Raw genomic sequence first — 21,542 nt, 5'->3', positions numbered from 1 at the left:
TACCTCGGCGGGGAAGGCGGACTTTACGCTGCACTTACACACACGCTCGTATAGATCTTGAAACGCGCGCGCACTGCAATTCGTTGCGTCCTCCTGGCGCGGATTTTAATTAACTCGGCTCGCGTCTGCTGGCTTAGGCGCACACTGCCAAGCGGCAGCTTCACGTATATATATATATATACATGGGTGGAGTTTTAGGAACGAGATGTAATAAGGATAATCTTTTTCAATGATTTGTTTCTGATGCTTATGCAGCCGCGCGCGCGTGGTCCGGCTTTATTACCTGTCGAGGTGCAGCCGCGCTGATCTTGCTGCACTGCATGCGCCACGGCTGTACACACATGGCTCCCAGAGAGAAACACATAGCGAGTCCTACAAACTTGCGCTAATAAATCTAATAATGCGCAAGGAATGTTTTTATTTTTTTGGAATCGAGAGAGAAAAATCAGTAATAGCTGTGTACCGATCCGCTCGAGATTAAGTTCGTATTCTCGAGCGCGCGCGCAGTAATGATCTGCACCGTATTACGGATTTACCGTTTCGAAAAACATTAATCCCGCAAAAATTATTATCGCGTATCGCACGATATTCGACGCAGCCATTTGACGCACTGGATATAATTAGTGCGCGCCTGGGCCGAAAATTCAGAGTGCCTTAATTGAATACAATCGTTGGAAACAATTCTTAACGCGATCCGACAAGCACTAAAAAGCGACTTGTACGTTCGTTCGTTAGCTCTCTCTCGCTCAGGCCGAAAAAGCTCGGAACACGCGTACGCAAGAGCGATATAAATCAAAAGTTGGCAAAGTATTATATTGAAAGTTTCGTCCGTCTTTCGAGGCGCACGCCGAGTTGCTCGTTATCGTACGACAAGTGCGTGTCTGGATCGAGCTGTATACATATATGGTTGATTCTCCCGAAATCTGCTTTTTCGGGTATGGAAAACGAAAAAATGGTGAAAATTTTTTTGTCATATTGAACGGCGCGAACTAGTTTACCCTTTTTTAAACCATAAAATATGAATAATTATTGAATCTGGGGCTTTGAGATTTCGTTTTACGAAAACTATGTCCGATTTTATGCTTAAAATCGACTATTTTCGGTTACGGAGGTGACACACACGGAGGTGACAAATCGCTGCTTTGATCAACTATGTAAGAAAAATAAGAAACGCACAAAATTTTCCGCACAACCCGAAATTTGGTCATGAAAAACGAGTCTTTTGACGGGGCGAGCGGTTAAAAAGAATGATCATAGCTCGAGATATTCATGTCCACGGAGGTGACCGTTTTTTTGACACACGTGAATTTTTCAATAGAATAATTATCGCAGCATCGATAAAATGTAAAATTTGAACCCGCAACCTACACCAATCGAAAGCTGGGCTATAATACTTGACATTTACGTATCTAGCGACATCAAAAATGAGTTAGCGACCCAAAGCAGGCGGTATGTTTGAAATTATTCAGAAGCATGATTAAAATCCGAGACATTTTTCAATTGCGTGGGAAATTTTTTTAAAACATTTTTCAAAGCCCTATAATAGACTTAAACTTTACTCTGGATGTATAGAAGCTGGTCTCATAGTTATTATAGGGTCAGGTGCTAATGAGAATGCATGGTACATGCAAATAGAGTTGATTTTGAGATGTAGACATGCCACGGAGGTGACATTTGGCATGTATATCTTCACGGCAAATTTAACTGACCCTAAAAAATTGAAATATTTATGTCCTATCATGAAGAATACAACAATATTGAATGAATGACCGAGCCAGTTTTGGCTCATCTTCACTAGTTTAAGAATATGGCATAAAGACATGCAAAAAGCAGATTTCAGGAGAATCAACCATATAGTATATATGTACACGTCGAGCGGCGTACTCGCACGCGCCATCGACTAAACTCGATCAATCCGTGGATTAGCTCGGCGTTTAGCAAAATGAATGTCCGTTTCGTGAAAGCTCAAAGACTCGAGTCTCTCGTAATTTTTTACGACGTGATTTTCGTATCGTCGTACGTGATAGTGTACACACATACATGCAGGGGCGCATTATATCATTATCCGAAATCCAGCTGCATTACCTCTGACCGCAATCTCATGTCTGCGCAAACTCCGTACAAATACGGTACGTAACGAAAGTTTTCGAAAAGTTAAGAATCTCTTGGCGCACGCGTTTGTGTATATGTATGTGCATAAGTGTGAGCATTTACAAATGCGCGAGACCTGCGAATATTATACATTCACATGCATTTCTAGGTATGTGGGGCATTCGAAATATTTCGAAAATTTAACTTGGCTACTCGGTCGAAGCCCTTGTTGGAGCAAAATGAAAGAAAAAACAAACATACACATGCACGCATTCTCAGAGGTATCATATACACAACACAATCAGGTAAATAATACTCTAACTCACGCGAATACATTCCTGCGGCCCGCGAAAGCTTTCCTGTACAGAGCTAAGCATGGAATCAAAAAGCAAAGATCTGTGGCGCAATTTGGATGTTTCGCATAATTGTGAAATGTCAATCACAACTAACATTTCTTTGGGAGTCAGTATACAAAGATATATCAAGTAAATTTTTTATTAAAAATTTGCAGTTTCTTCATTTTTGTATTCATCGTTTTTGTAAATAATCTATAAACAGCTCATAAATTGACATAGAGCTTTCACCTAAAAATGAGATCATTTTCATTTTTATGCTTTAATAATCAAAAAATAGACGAATAATGAAAAAATCAGATTATTCTGTCTCAAAGTGACACATTTTTGTACAAATAATCTATCTGTATTGGTTCATGTCATTTTTTTGGTTATTGACTTCAGTTAGACTAAGTTTGCAGTAAAGTTTGACGTTTATCAGCTTAGATCATAAGTCAAACCTATTTTTTTTTTTAATTTTCTATTAAATCAAATTACTCTTGGTTTAAAGTAATTGGGTAAATTCCAAAATTTAATTTTTATTGAAATAATTACGATAGTCACGTTGACTTGTTTTTGTCTTACTCATACCTGATACCTCATAGACAGATATTTTCTTACTTCTACTAGAATATAAACTTCGTAATGCACTCTACTCGATCATTTTTATGAAAAGAGAAGATGGAAACGTTCATTGGATACAGGAGCGAAATTTAGAAATAGTTTTTCTGGCGAAATCTCAGCTGCCATTAATTTCAGCATTTGGATACGCGCTCGATCGAAGAATCGTACACGAGGTCCGCTCGAGCACGAGCACAGGTACGCGCGGCAAAAAACCTATAGATCACCAGCTCGTACACACAATATAAGAGGCATCTCACATATATTTTATTGGCGGGGTAGGTAGGTGTACGAAGGTAGGCACACACGGACGCTGTATATGCAGTCGGACTCGCGCGATCTTCGAAGCTGCGCCGCGCACACGGATCGCGATATAGACAGCTGGCACAAAACTTATTGCTGCCTGTACGATATTATTATTGTTGTTTGCTTATGCCGTCTCGAGTTGTACACCCTTTTCCATCATCATCATCGTCGTCGTCGGCGTTCCTCTCCCTCAGCCATCGTCTCTCTATATATGTTTCTTTCTCTCTCTCTCTAAAAACGACTCGAGTAGTCTTGCGTGCGTATATAGCTTTCTGTGCACACACACACACTCGCTAAAGCACAGGCCGACGAAGCTCTCGAGTGCGCGCGAGTGGCAATTTATTTCGAAATTTATTACCGATGACCGATAAATAGCCGAACGTGTATATATACACTTTTCCATTCTGTAATGCACATCTATACAGGCGCTCGTCGGTTATACACGTACGCGATCGCGCGCGCCCCGACTCTTTTTGAAGCGAAAGACAGACCAAGAGAAAGAGAAAGATATATATCAAATTGCCGTGTATGTGTGTGTGTAGTACTGCACTCGCCACTCGCGCTTCCAATTGGGTCCGGCTCGCGGGCGCGCGTGCAGATGCACGCATACATACGAGCACACGTGCAAAAGCGCGATGATGCTGCTGCAGCGCGGCGCAGCTGACTCAATTGCAGAGGTACGTACGCGCGAGAGAGCCAAGAGAGCGCCGATCGCGAGGTTTACACTGAAAAATTGCTCATCCAGGCGCTTGGCGAGACTCTCGAACTATGAGCTCGTTCGCGCTTGTTCGCGCGCGGTGTAAGCTTACTTTTGCTGCTCGCGGTGTTCGACAAGCAACAAAAAAAAAAAAAAAAAGAAAGAAAGAGAGGAAAAAAGATGCGCACTGCACGAGGGTGCTTGTTAGTAGGATTCCAGAAGACCAAGTGCACGAGATGATGTCGTGTAATCAGAAAGGCCTATTTTATCGATATTTATTGTTACGCCGACACTTCATTTTTCATCGACTCGGACTCGGCGCGTGAGTCGCTGCAAGTGTTATAATGCGCCGTAATAAAATAGCCCCCCGCGTGATTTAGTAATAATTTTTTACGACGCGCGCTATCATTATCCCGTATTTATCCTGCGAGTGTGAAAAATGATGCTATCACGGTGTTAACAGCTCAGCGACTATTATTTTATGAAAAACTACTTTCTGTTGTCCCATTAGAAAATAAGTTCTCTTTTCCGCGGGCGGTGAGTTGTTGCTCGCCGCAGAATCCCACGATCGCTTGGCACTAATCAGCACCGATCGACAAAAAATCAACTTTTATATGCACATAAAGCGCCGATTAGCTATCGAAATCGATACCTTATACATACATTTGAGGTACGTATGTACGATTCGGATCGTTCGTGTATTAACGCTCGTGCTAATTCTGATGAAAATTGCCACTTTTAAACATGCAGCCAAACTTGCATGTGTCTTTGCTCTTTTTCTCGCATGCGCGCGGGCAGAGTACGAGAAAGAAAGAGAGAGAGGGAGGCCGAGTGGCATTTTGCAAAAGTCGAGAGAGTCCGTGTTTTTACACGGGGCCCAGGTCTCGCTCGCTCTCGAAACGATTTCATTCGCGCTCGCTTGCAACGCGCGAGAGCTGCGGTTCTCACGTTGTATTTCGCGTGTACGTATGCGCTAAATGTGTACCAACACACACATAGATATAGGCAGACATCGAGAGTATAAAGAAGAAGTCGACAAAAAAAAAAGAGAGAGAGAGAAGAGATAATACGGAGAGCGAAGTAGTCGTGAACCGACAAAACTATCGAGAACTGCTCGCGTTGCGGTGACCCTGCCTGCAGCTTGTCCAGCCACTGGCAGCCTTGAACGAATGCTTATACACGTCCAAAGCAAAATTTTACGGGTAGCTGTGGTCTTTAAAGGATATAAATGCATGGCTATTTTGCCTCGTCTCGATGGACCTGTTTTTATTTACGCGTACATTGTTTTCCATGCTAAATCGTTGCCGATCGAGCTACCGTTTTCCATAATCTTCTTCGTAATTTTAAAATAACAATCCAACAGTTTTGTATTTGTTGGTAAAAACTACAAATAAGTAGTGTGAATTGGAGCTAATTTCAAAAATAAAAAATTTCTAGTACAATTAAAGTAAATGAATAACTGATCATTAAATATTTTCATACATTTAAAAAAGAATCCAACTTCATTAAAGCTACTGCAAAACTGTAAGCGATGGTTTACTTTGCTTTAAAGTTAATATGCTGGACTTTTTTTTTGTATTTACCTCGATGCCGACGCTCTCGAACATTGTAGCTCTCGAATGCGTATGTACGTATACAATGTGAAACTCGTAAGCGCGATATTACACGTTATTCGAGCTGACTATCTGATTTCTTACATGTTCGCGTGCCCCTAAATACAGATCGGTCGTCGGGTATTTAGTCGTGTGCGCGGTCAGTAGCTCGCTTATCTTTTCAAAGATTTTTTTTTTGTTCTTTTCCTCTCTCTCTCTCTCTCTCTGTCCGAGTGAACGACGATGATGCTAGTGTACGCCGATATTCCCATAGCTCCGGCTGGATACATTAGAATACTTGGCCTTTCGTGACTTTTGCACGCTGCGCGATTCCGTATTAGCTCTTCTTAAAATTATGTTTAGTATTATCTACACTCGTCGGAGATCTCCTATAGATAATTGTTGCCAAAGCCCACATTTCCTAGTACGTGCAGCATCGAGACAGGTTATTCTTACACACACATATACTGCCTCCTCTGCATGATCCGTCCAACTTTGCTTCTTTCTTTTCCTGCGGTAATGATCGGTTTGGAAGCTACGCATGAGAAAACTGTGGCCAAGTTTATAAATGAATACGTATAGACGAAATTATAATCTTATGTTTACAAACGTACGGACGCGCACGTATACTCGTGGATGTTTTCGCGAATAAGTTGAAATTTTTTTTACATATCTGCGCAACATCCGAATCGCAATTGAATAAAGCCCGAACGATGCGCGTACATGTGCAGCTGCATCTCGCGAGCGTCTCGCGCAAAAAGATGATTAATAACATTCGCGATCGCTTTAAAATTCATCGATCATCAATCAATTTAACGATAACCAATAACGATCAGTAACAACGTGATATATTGCCGCGTAGCGCATAGGCACTGCTACCATAAATATAATGCGCTCGGCGCAAGAGCGCGCGCAAGCCTATTATTCATTAATTGGTTATGTAAAAATTGAGCTTGAATATTAGGAAAGAGACACATAAACATATTACGTAGTTTCGAGGGCCAAGATGGCAAAAGAAGAAGTCGAAGGAGAAGAAGAAGAAGCTCACTTCCGTTCGGTAAATGTATAATCTCATTCCGAGAAGCTGCGTAGAAGAGAGGAGCGAAGGAGAGAGAAGCTTCTGTTTTGGGGCTGTCGCGCGCGCGCGACGCTCATACTCTTCGTTTCCCATTCTTCGCGGGCTCCAGAGAGAGAGCCAGGGGAACCAAAATGATCATCGCATTAGATGATTGCAAAGTAGCTCACGCGGATGGTAATATAACAGCTCGTTTCGTTTTTCGTTATTTTCGGCGAGGTCGGGCCCGCCACCAGCGCGCGCGAGCGAGCGAGCGAGCTCATGGGAAGAAAACGACGGTGGGAATATCGCTCCTGTCATGCAAATTGCCGCGCGCATATATTCATATATCCCAAAAGCCAAGGGCATAACGGAGACTATGGCCCTTCATCAAGTCCGTATTATAAGATTCTCTCGCTGAATGAGAGAGAGAGAGAGAGAGAGAGAAAGGAAAAGAGGCTGCTGCTGTGTGTGTACGAAATCGACATCGAGCTTGTGCTGCCGTGCGCTCACACGCGTTCGACATTATAATAATATTTGTATGGTAATTTTCGAGGGCGTAAGAGTCGTCTTTTGCGAAATATTCGACTGCTGCGTATAGGTATAGGTATGTCAATTTTAGCGGAAAAAAAATCGTCGGTGCACAGACGTACATAAGCAACGACAGTGGCAGCATAGCAGAGAGAGAGAGAGAGAGAGAGTCAAAGAAGCTTTTACAATAAGAGCTCCGCTCGGCGAAAGCTCGAGAGTTGGCTCTGCGCGGCAGAGTCGAATACGTATGCAAGTTCAAACAGGCAAGTTACGAAATCCCCGGCTCTCGGGCGCTATATTCCCGCTGGCATCTCATCATCTGCCATCGTTGCCCAAATGCCCTGTGCGCCTCTTCTCGTCGCTGCTGCTGCTACACATATATAAAGCGCGTGTATATCCTCGGAAGCACACACACACACACACACACACGTATGCGGGGGCGGCTTGTGACGGGCGCATACGTAATGCTGCTGCGGCTCTCTCGCTATACGCGTAGACGAGAGGCAGCAGCAACAACGCTCGAGCTCCGGCATAATTCCGCCACTGTCCGGCTTAGCGAGCCGTCAAAGTCAGGACTTTGCGCTGCTGCTGGTACTCGTCGTCGTTACTCATTGTCAGACGAGAATAAGAGGCGCACTCACCAGTCAGCCGTAAAAGTATGTGGCATACGTGTATGTTGGATACATGTGTTCTCTCTCGCCGAGCGCGAGCCTCCCGTGTCTATGCGGCAAAGTTAGTACATCATCGATTTTTCATTCTCTTTCTCGTGCTGCGTGTGTGTGTGCGCCTACTCGCGGCTACGTCAAGCCGTTCGACGAGCTCTCTATATACCTTCTTCTCCTTTTTATGCAGCAAACTCCTAATGTACTCGCTATTTTTCGATTTCGAGCTTTCTCTCTCTCTCTCTCGGTCTTTTGGCAGCTTATAAAATACATTTCAGCGGCGTAAGCATGCGTTGAAAAAACGCGTCGCTCGTTTTTAATAAGCACGCGGCCGGCCTCTTAGCTGCACGCGTAAATAACTGCGTCGGTGCCTGTAAATGTGCATATATACAAAATAGCCCCGCGCTCGGTGTAAGATATTCACCGCTAATCACCGCTTAGCCGCTCGTAAATCGCACTCCGACTCTGTGGAGACTGACTTTGCGCGAAAATCGTCCCTCTCTCTCTCTCGCTCCTCGGAGTTGGACGTGCAGCGCGCGAACGGATGATCGCCTCCAGCTCCGGCGCAATATCATCGCTAACCAGAAATTGTCATAAAAGCTGCGCACACCTTTTGTTTTTTCCCTTGGCATCTTTTATTTTCCGTTTCATAAATCGAGCGCGAAAACGAGAGACTTTACTGCTCCTTTGTGTTGTTGCGTTGGGCTCTCTCTCTTGTCTCTTTACAGCTGCGCTCAAAGTACGCAAAGCCTATATACAGAGCGAGTGAGTGAGAGAAAGAGAGCTGCGAGCGACTCGGCGGCAGTCGCACGAGGACGAGTATACTATATGCACGAAGGGCAGTCGATAATAACGAGGTTTGCTGCTGCTGTTGCTGCTTTCTTGTCTTCTTTGCGTGAATCCTACGTACAGCCAGCAGCTTTTCACATTTTTTTTTTTTTTTTTTGATCTTTCGTAATAAAACACTTGGACTTCGTCGCCTTTTCTGCCGCCGCACTATTGCTCAGAGCCTGCCACTGCTGAATCCCATTTTCTTTTTATTGGTTTTCTATCTCTCTGCACCTTGACGACTTGGCCTTTTTTTTTGTGCACTCGCGCGCGCTGGCTACTTGACACTACAAGAGACAATCAATGTTGCGCGAAACGCGATGATGGCATCTTCGGAGAATTTATCAGCAGCGAAATGGAATCTTTGATTTTTATGAAATGTTAATGGCACAATACTCGATCCGAGAGGGGAAAAAAAGCTTGCCCTCGACCGCAAACAAACGCGAAAATGCCTTTTATTGCGCGAGCATCACCCGAACAACAAAAAAATATATATCCTATCTGGAGCAGGACAAATCTGTATTATACGGAAAAAGGTTCTTTCTCTCCGCAGCTAATGTTTAATTCAATGAACTTCCGTGCCCACGTAGACGCGTACTTTTCATTGCGGCTTGTTTTGCATCTAATACGTTAGCGCGAGCGAGCAGCCGAGGGATAAAACGAGAGTCGCATTTACCAGATTGGCTGGCGGCACTTTTACATTCGCACGTACACGAGAGCTTTTACACCGATGTATTATGGCTCGTACGCAGCGGTCATTGCAGCCGCTTCTATCTATATGTAAAAGTTACACGACTCGACTCGATTTGATTTGCATCGATTGGAGAGCGCTGTGCATTTGACGTCGCCCCGCGCGCCCAGTGACCAGATCTCTTTGCCGTATGGTCTAAAGGTACTACGCGTAAAATGGAATTTCACTTCTGTATTCGCATAGAGCTGCCAGTGAGAAAGATTCGCGGCGGTTAAAGAAATTGCCAATGCGTATGGCCTTCCGTGCTTAATGGCCCGCATCAGGATCGCACGCAATCGCTATCCCATTGTTGCATATGCTCCCAATGCGGAAGAAAGGATGCTCTAGCTCGAGCTAGCTTTTTTCGTTCTCAAGCTTGCACTTCGGTCGAGTGAGATTTTTCATCGGCTAATTCTATCTGTCGAACTTACATAATCAGCCAATTTTCGTACTACTGAGAAAGACCTGTAGCTGGAGTCAACCTTACTAACGGTAAAAATCAATTTTGACTGCGTGCAAAGGTTTCGTACTCGTTGTTGGAAACTTTACGTATCATATTTCGTGTCTGGAGCGGGCCACTTTCAAGTCTTGATAAATTCAATTGAGAATCTCGATAATTTCTGATCAATCATAGAAAACAGTCTTACATATTAAACAATAATTTATTTTCTTTTATTGAATGCGTTTTTGATTTTTTACATTATTTACATAATATATTACTGCCTTTTTTGCACTGAACAATGAAAGATTTTGAATTTTTTACTGAAAACGTTGATAAATAGTTTTATAGTAAAAATATGAATTAAAGTTATACTCTTTAGGTATCTTTAGCTAACAAAGTTGTTCATTTAAGATAAATTTCAATCTTTGCCCTTAAATAATTACTGTATACGTTATTTAGTAGGCTTTTCTTCATTATCAGACATTGGGTCGGCATTTACGAGCCTCTGTTTTTCTCGTAATTCTAAAATCGCTTGATGATTGTTGACAAGTTTTCGAACGAGAGCCGACCTTTTAGCGAGAATTTTGAAAAGGTCCTCTTTGAAATTTTCTTGCCTTGCCTCGCCTACAACGTCGCGTTTCAATTCCATCTCCCAACGATCGACGTTCAGATGCTCGATGCGATGATCGACCTTCTGATTTTTGTCTTGTAAAATAGTTATTTCATCGAGGACATCGTGTAATTTTATCCGCCAGTCGTGCAAAAGCTGCAATTAAAAGACCGTAAATCAAAGCAATAATGACATTGAAATAACTGACGAATAAAAGTACTTTTTCTTCCTTGTTTTTCGTCGCTTGAATGTGCCTCGTCAAATGATGTAGTATGTCGTCTGAATGCAAATCCTTTGAAATTCCTGCGATGTATTCTCGAATTTTTCTCGTTACCATAGCCACCTTCGCGTAGTAAAGCTCTTCATTGGCGAATTTCAACTCTGTCCTCAAGCAGCGATCCACCCACTGCTCGTAAACGATGTTCTTTTCAAATTTCATACATTGATCGATCCATCGAACTTTTTGACGGCCCACGGCAATAATGGCTTCGTTGACCGTGTCTATTTGACACTTTGGCACCATAACTGCATTCTCTGAATCACCAACCTCTCCCTTGGCGTCAGCGAGCTCGATTTGACCGACTTTAAGGACCAGTTGCAAAGGTGAGTCAATCATTCCCTCTCTAATTTCAATACGGCGCCTGTTAATTTCATGTCTCATATCTTCGATCTCTTTGTTCAGTTCGTCCATGAGTCGAGTTCGTTTGTCCAAGGCGAATCCCACGTAATCGAGGTCGTGATTTAGAGATCGTTTTTTCAGATCTTGCTCAATCTATAAGCATGGGCAAATTAATATATCGTTCAAGTACAGTCTTGTACTTCATCGGATTAAAGCGATTACTTTTTGACGTCTAAAAGTTACGACTGTTTTCCATTGAGCAGGCTCGATCGTACCTGCAAGCGTCACAGGACAATGATCCATGAAATTTAAATTTTTTAAATACTCTCGACACTCGTTTGTCAAGTACGGCTTTTTTTGATCCACGAGTATAGATTCAGATAGGTCGTACACCTCGGAAGACGATCTAGTTTTCAGAATCGTTCGCGGAGTCTTCCTGAACTGCGACAACATGGCCATTTGAACGTTTTTACTGACGCCCGTCAAGTCAGCTCTAAATCGTTTTTCGATTATTTTATCTTTGGCTAGTAACTCTTCCAATTGGTCTCGGAGTTGTTGTTCCAGGGCGTCGAGGAACTTTATTTCGGTGGAGAATACACTCAATTTGTCGTACTTCTCTTTTACTCGCACCTTCATTTCTTCCACCTGGTCCAATGATTTTATGAATCCTTTGTATCTAGTGATTTGCCTGCAGATTACTAAATTCAACTGCTGTACCGCAGCTTGCACTTTCATTCTCATCTGGAAGATTCGAAATATCTCAGTTTCGCCTCAATGTCTCAAATATGATTTTAAGATTACGAACCAAATGAAGTTGTCCAAGGCGCTTATTGAACCTTTCGATGCTGTTCTTCAGGGTAGTTTGGATAGTCTCGTAATCGGTGAGTAAAATATTTTTGTACTTGAGTCTTTCGTTCGTCAAGCGTTCTAGTTCCTGCTCGTACTGTTTAATGGCAAGTTTATCGTCGTTGGTGTACTCCTCTGGTCTTTTTCCTATCCTCTTACATTCTGGTTCGGGTGGATCATGCTTGATGAGATCCTCCCATTTTACCTCCAATACACCGTCCATCATTCGCTGCAACGCACGATCTCGATAGTTATCGGCCAACTTCGCTCGACGCATTTTATCCTCTTCTTCTTCCTGAAAAATTCACATATACGTCAAAATCTATAAAAGCGCATGGTTTCAAGTGTCAAGATTGCATGCCTTGCTCCTCATAAGCTCTTGATACGAATTAGAAACGTAGACCTGCGCCGAAATCTCCGAGTCCTTCACTTCGATAATTCTCTCGGGCTTTTCTTTGGCCAGCCATTCGGGATACTCGTAAGAGCCCTCGATAGTTATACCAAACATGGTTTTCAGCTCAGAGAGTATGAAAAAAATACGGTCGATCATTTCGTACACGACGACCATTTCTCGTTCTTTCACCGCGTAAAGTTCGTTGAATTTTTCATTGAAGTGCAGACGCAGATTATGCATGTCCATGGACATGGTTTGCTGTCCGCTCTTAATCTGAGGATACGAATAGACAGCACATTGCGGATAATACGGAGAGTACGGTTCAATGAAACGATGCGTTGTCCTTCCTGGAAAATTAACGTTATATCGTCGTGTACAATAAAAGCAAAAATACAAACATGAAAATCGACGAGAAAATATCTGAAACCTTTAAATAAACTTGCGTCGGAATCGTCACTGACTTCAGCAGGAAAAATGGTGTCAGCCACGGATTTGAAATCTGACTGTCCAGCTATACTTTTGGCGTCCTGTTTCACAGATTGTTTATCCGCTGGATCGACGGTATTTGGGTCTATAAGCAAATCAAAAACATCTTTCTCTCTGGCCCCTGTCACCTCCAAATTCACTATGCGCCCGAACTTATAGAATTCGACAAGCTCCTCCTTCTCTTTCTGATCGATACCCACGACGTAATTCGTAACTTCGAGCTGTTTAAAAATGCCGAAAATTGACCGTCCCAGAACAACCTGATGGTTCCAGTATTCCGATTGGATGTGGTCGGATATTCGATCGCGTTCATAGCAGCTTCGCTCCAATCTGAGTTTCACTTCTTCTCGTTCGTCTTTGGCTACTTTGATGGTTTTGTCTCTAAAACGTTTGTCCAGATCGAAAGCCGAGATCGGCAACTTATAAAGCTCGTCCATCTTTTCGTTTGCGTTTAATAAATTTACGATTTGGCTCTTCAAATCCATGAAAGTCGCCAATACTGCTCCTCTTTCATGTGCATATCGCAACCTTTCTTCTTCTAAATTTTGCTGTTGCTTCCACTGTAACCAAGTCAAACCTTCCGAGTTCTCATGGTGGGCTATTGCCTTGGAGGATTCCTCCAAAAACTTTACAACTTCTTGGTCCAATAACTTGAGGAGAGCACTATCTCTGTGGATATGAATGATAGAGAAAAAAGTTGTATAAAGCTTCGGCGAGAGATCTTGGGGACTGACGTCAGGCTCGCCTCGTCTCATAGCCGCCAAGGAACCATCCCTACCTAAAGCAAATATAAGATCGGCGTTATATGAAGAAATCGCCTGATGTGTCCCTCCCAATCTTGAATGATGAGTAAAAACAGAAATATTATTTTTCTGCCTGATATCACCAGTTCGAATGATGACTCTACCATCGATGGAACACGTGATTACGCATTTCTTATTTGCCCAAAGATTCACTTGCTTCAGACTGTGGCTATTAGACATTATATCTGTACACACTAGTTCTCTCCAATCGTTCAATTTCTCTATTATCAATTTTCTCGTCAAATAGGATGTTGAGATTATTGAAGTAGGCTCTCCTGGCATATAGAACAATTTTTGATAGAATCGCGTGTATCTCCAGGCAGCCGAGGCTCTTTTGCTTTCCGGGTGGTGTTCTGGAAGATCGTAGTAAAGCAATCGGTGCCCGATCCACAGATTCGTTGAAGAGCAGTCAAGAGCGTAGAGCCTCAAGTGAGAATCGGTGTCGTACAATAAGACGTCGGTTATCTTTACGGGTACTACGAAGCGACTCGCCACATCGATTGGCTTATCGAGCGAAACTTTCAAGAAGTAGCAAACGCCCTCTTCTCTATGACACACCGCCACAAATCTGAAATTAATAATTTTTATCTCAGTCAGAGTCAAAGAGTCGAGTTTATGTTTAATTCTTTTTCAATGAATACTGCTTCTCTATAAACAATAAAAATATCGATATTGTATTGATATTGTACCGAAAAACCAGACAATATCGGTACAATTGAGGACTGAACGATACCGTCAACGCGTAGCGTCGAAATTCTGTACCAGCGTATTAGGGCAATTTTGACGAAATAACATGGGAAATTCGATAAATCATCATTTTTAATTGAAAGTACATACCTAAATATGAATTTAGCAATTTTAATCCTATTAAAAAGGTGATAAACAAGTGTTGATAAACAACATTTATTTGACAACAATATTCCAGTGCCGCACAGCGTGGCATTATTTAGCCGAATCGATAAATTTGTAACTAGCTGTGAAAGTACCTAAAAACACCTACAAGAAAAAAGTAACGCATCGTTTCGATAGGAAATTGTCTCAGCTTTCCGATGGTGAGCTCAGATTTTCCGAAATTTTCCGTTATACCCGAGAAAATCGACGGAAAAACTTTAAACTCCAGAACACATATATCAGCCAGACATTGATTGCTAGGAATTTGTTTGGTGCCATTTTCACGCCACATGCACTTGAAACTTCTAAGCGGAAAAGGGAGAAATGAAGGTGACGATTGTTTCGGACTCTACGCTGCCGGTGTAAATACTATTTTGTGTAAGTGGCAAATTTAGCTCTTCATTTAATTTTCACTTTACTGATTTGATTTATTAATTTTCAGCCTATACAGCTTCATGGTCTAAGCTAACAAATTATCTACGTGTTGAAGAAAGAAGAATAAGAGCTTTGTTAAGCAAACTGCTGCGGGCGCGAAAAAATGCCACAGAGATTTGAGATATCGACAAGAAAAGTCAAATCAAACCTTAAAATCCATTTTTCATTGATCATTATGTTTTTCTATCATTTGTAGATTATTTGATTGTGTTAATTTAGTTAATTTATGTCATTTACTATCGTGACGGGTAGGGGGCTACATAGCGACCGGGTCAAGAATACTGATTTGAAAATTGAACAATATCCTTCTGGTACCGGAATTGGGGTGTAATAAGGTGCTTTTCCGGGCCGGATACGGAGCCCATAAGTTTAAAAAATTTTTTAAATGAACTTCAGGTCCCGTTCAGGACCTGATCAGGCCCAGAGCTTTTATTACATCAATGATTTCGTATATAAATTAGCAGACAGTGTATGTTTGTAAGCGTTGAAAGCACATAAAATTAATAATTAAAATGTTTTCTCGCAAAAAAGCTGCGAATAGATTAAGCGTGAAAGATTATCGAGATAAAATAAAACTCATACGTGCAGAATATGGTGAAAATAGTGATAATAGTGAGATAATAGTATTATAGTGAAAATAGTGAGAATAGTGAAAATTTATATTGTACTTCATATTTTATAATCATGTCGAAAATAACGACTATTAGACTGACTAGATTTTTACAATAGTTAAAAAAATTTTAAAATTGTACTATTGTATTTTATATTTTGTTAATAAATTTGTAATTAACATAATCTTAGTTTTTTCTGTTTTTTCTTCCCTTGAGCGTAATTACATCTAAAAATAATAATTCTAAATCAGGCAATTTCAGAGCCTTAACAGTCCCAGATATATGCGTGCTTACACGAGAGGGGATAAACTTCAAGAGTTTTTGCAGGCCCTGATAAAGCCCGCAACAGGGCCTGATTTCAGTAAATACTTATCCGGTCCGGTATTGAACCTTATTACATTCCTCATCAGGGCCAAGTCTGGAGTCTGATCCGAGCCAGATTACTAAATCAGGCATATATTAAATTAAAATTAAAATTGTTAGTGGAGAAGATAAAAAAAGTGCTAATGAAAAAATAATACTTATCCATTTTATTACTGCTCGAAACTTTTTGTCGTCTGAGCCATGACTCGAGATCTTACCGTAAAATTATCGAGTTTGAAGTTTTTCCGTCGATTTTCTCGAGTATAATGGAAAATTTCGGATAATCTGAGCTCACCATTGGAAAGCTGAAAATTTCCCATCGAAATGATGCGTTACTTTTTCTTCTAGGTGCTTTTAGGTACTTTAACAGCAAGTTACAAATTTAACGAGTTGACCAAATAATGCCGCGCTGTGCGGCACTCGGATATTTGACATTAAATGTTTATCAAACACTTGTTTATCAACTTTTTAATAGGATTAAAACTGATAAATTCATATTTAGGTATGTACTTTCAATTAAAAATAATAAATGTACAAAATTCATTGTGCAACATTTATTATTTTATACAATTATCGAATTTTCCATGTTATTTCGACATAATTGCCCTACAATTGTGTGACAATATCGAGATCAATACGATATTCAAAATATTTTTTAGCTAATATTATTGTATGGTCCCAACTTAAAATGTGATGGGTAGCGAGTGTAGCCGCCACTTGTACTAGTACCCTGAAGAATGCTCTTCTTCTGCGGGTACGGGGTTTCGTTGGCGCTGGGTCACCTGGCGGTCGAGTCGGAAGCTTTTAGTAGAAAATCGGCGAAATAATGAAACGAGTTGTTTAATTGACCAAGTTCACTATTAAAAGAAAATTGCTACAGGTCAAAACTCTTCGGGTGCTCATTCAGCACAAATCCGAGTACGAGTGACGACGTGCTCTGGCGCTGCCGAGCAGTGTACACCGGTGAAAGTCCGAGAGCCGAGTGTTTGTGTGTCGGCCAAAGGCGCTCGCTTATACGGAGGAGCAAGACGTGTTCTATAGTTGGTCTACACCGTGAGGTACGGATGCGTGCAGTAGTCTCTGCGCGTGAGTCAGGACAACAAAACGTTGTGATAATTCTATTGTTCTCAATATATTACGTTTAAGTATCAACCTTGTAAAAATGAGCGTGAGGCTTCACAATACAAACGTTTAATGTGTAGCAAATTTGTCTACATTATTCATGGATGCTCAAACTCTATAGGTCAAAAAGAAGGTTCGGGTAAAAAAGGCCGTGTATTAAATGCGATAAAAGTAAGTTTTGGTTAATAATGAAATGTTAGAAAAATTATTTGTAAAAGTAACAGATCTGTAACTGGTAGCTTAGCACACATTGATAATTTTTCACTAAGCCGACGTGCCCGTTGCATTTAATAAATTACTCGCGCCTTGGGCCATGGTCGCTCAAGCGGCGATATAAAGTCCAACTAAAATAAGTTATAGATCTCTTATGCTTACAAGTATTTTTTCTATCAATGTAGTAAAAATCATAATGCGGTGACTATAAGTAAATTCTGCGTAATTTAACTTGAAGAAAAAAATACAATTCTGTAGTGATATGCTCAGATAAAGAAACGAACCTTCCAGACTGGGAGTACTTCAACAAGTCCAATTTTCCTTTCTGCAGTTTCAATTTGCCCAAGATCACTGGTTCGAGGTAATGAAGCATGCTGACGAACATCACTTCGCCGCAGTCCGAAGTCACCACCAGTAAAGGAAAGTGTGGATGGCACTGGAAGCACATGATTCTTCCCTCCAAGGGCAATTTCATCCGAGCGATTTCTAAACCGCCGTGGGCCTCTATCACCGACAGATCCATTGTCTCGTCGATGGCTAGTACCGTCTCGACCCACGGATGGACGATACTCATGAAATGATAGTGGCCACCGAAGAAGTGCATGAGCTCGAACGCGGGTTGGCCGTTCTCCTGTATGTGAACGTAGTAGAGGTGACCCTCCTCCGTCACGAAGAACAGCTTGTCGTTCTGAAACGGATAGGAGGTTAGCAGTCGAGGACGGTAGGACACTTTTTCCGACCAAACGCTGATCCACGGCGACGAGGGCTCGCGAGGATCCTTCCTGCTGTAGAATCGTAGGTCGCAGCAGGTGGTGCGCAGCACGATACCGCCGCGAAACCAGGTGATGCTCGGCAGGGCGTTGTTGGGACAGTCGGCGCAGCGTTGCGTATCGACGATCCGAGTTATTTCGAAGGTCAGCGTGTCGGACAAGAAGATGTGGCCCTCGTGATCGATCAAGGCGAAGGCGTTCTTATTGGCTCCGGGCTGCCAGGACGCGTGCTTGATGGGTGGCTTCTTCGGTAGAAAAATTTCCCTGTGGTTCACGATCGATTTGCCCTTGCAGATCATCCGTTCCCAGATCAACAATCGTCCGGACGATTTTCCCACCTGCCACCGTTTGATCCAGTAAGCATTGCACCGAATGATTAAAATTTAATACTTTTCGCGCTCACCTGAATCAGAAAATTGGGAGTGAAGTAACTCGCTCTTAGTACTAGATCAAAGGCGTTGGACTCGTGCAGAATCGAATCTACGGAGGTGATTCTCTGGCCAGTCCTCCATGACCAGAAGCAGAGTTTGAAGTCTGGCGCTGAGCTCCAAGAGACGAGATAGTCACCGCAAAATTCCGTCACCAGGTAAGTCCACATGGATCCACCGACGCATTCGCTTATCTTCGTCATCGACGGGTAAGAGTAGATATGAATTCGAGGTTTCAAATGCAGATCTGTGTACGCGAACATTTGATAACTGAAACGATGACAGATGAGTGAAATACATTTGATTCTTGGCATAGATCAACGAGGTAATTACGTGTGATGGCCCGAAATAGATCCCACTCCGTCTTTGGTGATTTTCTCGGGAAATCTGGGTATTTGCACTCGATTGGTGGGTACGTCGAGAAACACGAGGTTCAATCCCGAACACCAGGCCATTGTATTTTGGCCGACCCATGTCACCTGGGCGATGTTCCCTCCGCGCTTCCATGCTAAATGGTAGGTATTTTCGTCGGCTGCTTTCATGAGTGATCTCTATACTCGACGATCGAAATTCAACGATCGATGTATTTTCACGAGAGAAAGAAGGGGTTAGCTCTATCAACGCGAAGTCTGCAGATGTACAAGTTTCGATCGATGAATGAAAGCTCGTCTCGAATCTCGTCGAGCGAGCAACTTACCGTATAGCCTGCTTGGCTGAGTCAAAAAATATTTAAGCATGCATGTTTGAAAAGGTATCGAATGGACACTCGAACTGGTCGAAGAAGAGAGTACGAGTATATATGACGAAGCACGATTGGGAACGCTAAAGACCACACGCCGGCTATAGCTCGTCGTTGGCTCTCATAATCTAGGATACCACCACGGCAGCCACGTAAATGCACGTAAGATGCAGCGTGGAAGGAGCTTTTGCACGCGCGCAGCTCGCTCCTCTGCTGCTGCCGCCGCTGCTGCTGCTGTCCATAGAGCCAAGGGGAGGAGCAGCTAAACGCGCGTCGCTATTATATTTCTGAGCAATCATTTATCAGTCTTAAAGCCATACTTACTACTTGGCGGTGTATCCATCATGAGTGCAGCGGCAGCAACAAAATTGGCTGCTATCGTAGCGTATATATACCTAGACACACGTACACACGTATATGTATATAAGGCAAGCTGGCGCAGAAAGCGAGCGATTCGTGGAAAAGTGTGCATATACAGCCGCGGCCGACGTTCTCGAATATATCTTGAGCGCGTAAGAAAATCGACGACTGGAATGCGGGGCCTGTGTAAGCTTTGGCCTTCGACACGGGATGGAAAATATCGGCTCGAAAGAAAGAAAACGACCCGAGAGAGAGAGAGCAGAGATAAGCCTACGTGCGTATTAATAAAGACCATTTAAACTGCCGATCTCTCATAATGACGTTACGTGAAACTCTGTCTACTACTTGATTTGCAGCGCACGCACACGCGTGTGTGTAAAGTATTTTGTTTTCAACCCCGCACCGATGGCTGAAAACTTTGCGCTTATTACATATCTTTAGGTACGTATCGGGGATTTTCATCGAGGCTCGTTTAGCGCAAGCTAATTATGCTGCTCTTTCTCGGTACGTCGCGGGCGCAGCCCTATCCAATTGGCATATTTTCAAAAAATCGATCGCGGCTATTTTTCAATTTAGCCCCTCTCTTGCTCTTCATTCGAGGAATCGCATTGCGGGCGATATAATTGCAAATCCTACACGATTTCAATGTGCGGAGAATCGCTTATGTACGCGGGCAGCCCAAATAGCAGTATCCAAAATATTCTCTGGCGAGCACCGCACACACACGACGATGATGAACATGCGCGCAGAGGAAAGCGCCTGAAAAGTTCTCACGACAGCGGCATCGGTAAAAGAGAAGCGACGTCGGGCAAATAAGACGAGTGAGCGACAATAAATCGTTCGGCTTTGGTAGAGAGCATGTGTATACGATACAGCATGGGCATAACAGAGCTTTGTGCGATATACGTCCTATAGGTCGTCGTCGTCGTCTCTCTCTCACTTGAGAGTGGCAATCATAATCTGCTACTACTTCTTATACATTACCGAAGCTATATTATATGTGTTGGAGTAAATACGCGGCGGAGGACTGGCAAACCGTATACACACACGTGCATCAGTCGATATATATGTACGAATCATCGAGCGGCAACTTGTGCATGTGCGAATACACAAGTCGATGATGGTCGGGTTGGCGCGCGCGTCTATCCGTCCACATCCGCAGCAGCAAGTGGAGTTGCAGCATGGGTTACACGCGCCGCTCGCGACTACTACTACTACTCCTCGTGCGCGTTGCAATGTATGCTCGCTGTATACAGCTGCCTACCTACATGCACCTACCTACCTACCACTGCACTGCTACAGTGCTGCAACGTATATACAGAGAGAAGGCGCGTATCCCCCGTGAGTGTGGGAACAGCGAGGCGGGTATAGCATTTAATCAGTGGAGGCTAAACTGCACTCTGTGCTCCGTGTGTGCGCTGCACTGCCTGGACCCCACTTGTACATAGCAGCTACGTGTATAGCTATATAGCTCGCGCGACTTTGACTTTTTGCCTGGTTGGGTGGCTGCAGCCGACTGAGAGATGCATGTGCACCGTCTCTCTCTTCTCTCTCTCTCGCTGTGAGCTGCTAAATTGGCGCCAAATTAGTAAGTAGACTCTCTGCCTGCTCTGGGCCTCGCGAGCGATGCCGCCGCGGGCTGCGTGACGCGAGACATTAAGACCGACAGCGAGAGAGAAAGAGAGAAGAGAGAGAAGAGAGCCGGCTAACCTCTTATATGCCACAAGCTCCCTCCTCTTCGTTCCTTCCTTTCCAAGATTCGCAGCAACGACTTGACCTCCCTGTGCTGCATCCCATGCACAGCATCAGCAGCAACTTTTCTCTCTTCTCTCTCTCTGCTACGCGGCAGCAACATATCACATGCAGTATGTGTGTGTGTGTGTGTGTGAGTGTGCTGTAGCCGGATAGTAATCACCGACCGTCAAGAGAGAGCAATTGACGCGCACGGGTCTGCGTGCAGAGCCGC

At 43.1% G+C, this 21,542-nt stretch overlaps 1 protein-coding gene across 1 annotated transcript; it reads right to left on the bottom strand.

Annotated features, from left to right (window-relative positions):
• Positions 1-10,337: 10,337 nt before the first annotated feature.
• LOC106652175 (cilia- and flagella-associated protein 43) lies at positions 10,338-19,019 on the bottom strand. Its single transcript, XM_023459259.1, is given in 8 exon segments — positions 10,338-10,652; positions 10,717-11,268; positions 11,359-11,856; positions 11,921-12,252; positions 12,319-12,702; positions 12,795-14,212; positions 17,564-18,387; positions 18,453-19,019. Coding segments are annotated over 8 exon segments (4,890 nt in total).
• Between the last annotated feature and the right edge of the window lie 2,523 nt (positions 19,020-21,542).

This window comes from Trichogramma pretiosum, unplaced genomic scaffold, assembly GCF_000599845.2.
Source record: "Trichogramma pretiosum strain Unisexual culture from Peru unplaced genomic scaffold, Tpre_2.0 scaffold31, whole genome shotgun sequence".
NCBI classification, from domain to species: domain Eukaryota; kingdom Metazoa; phylum Arthropoda; class Insecta; order Hymenoptera; family Trichogrammatidae; genus Trichogramma; species Trichogramma pretiosum.
Note: the sequence above shows the minus strand (reverse complement) of the source record. Positions and strands in the feature narration are given on the sequence as shown.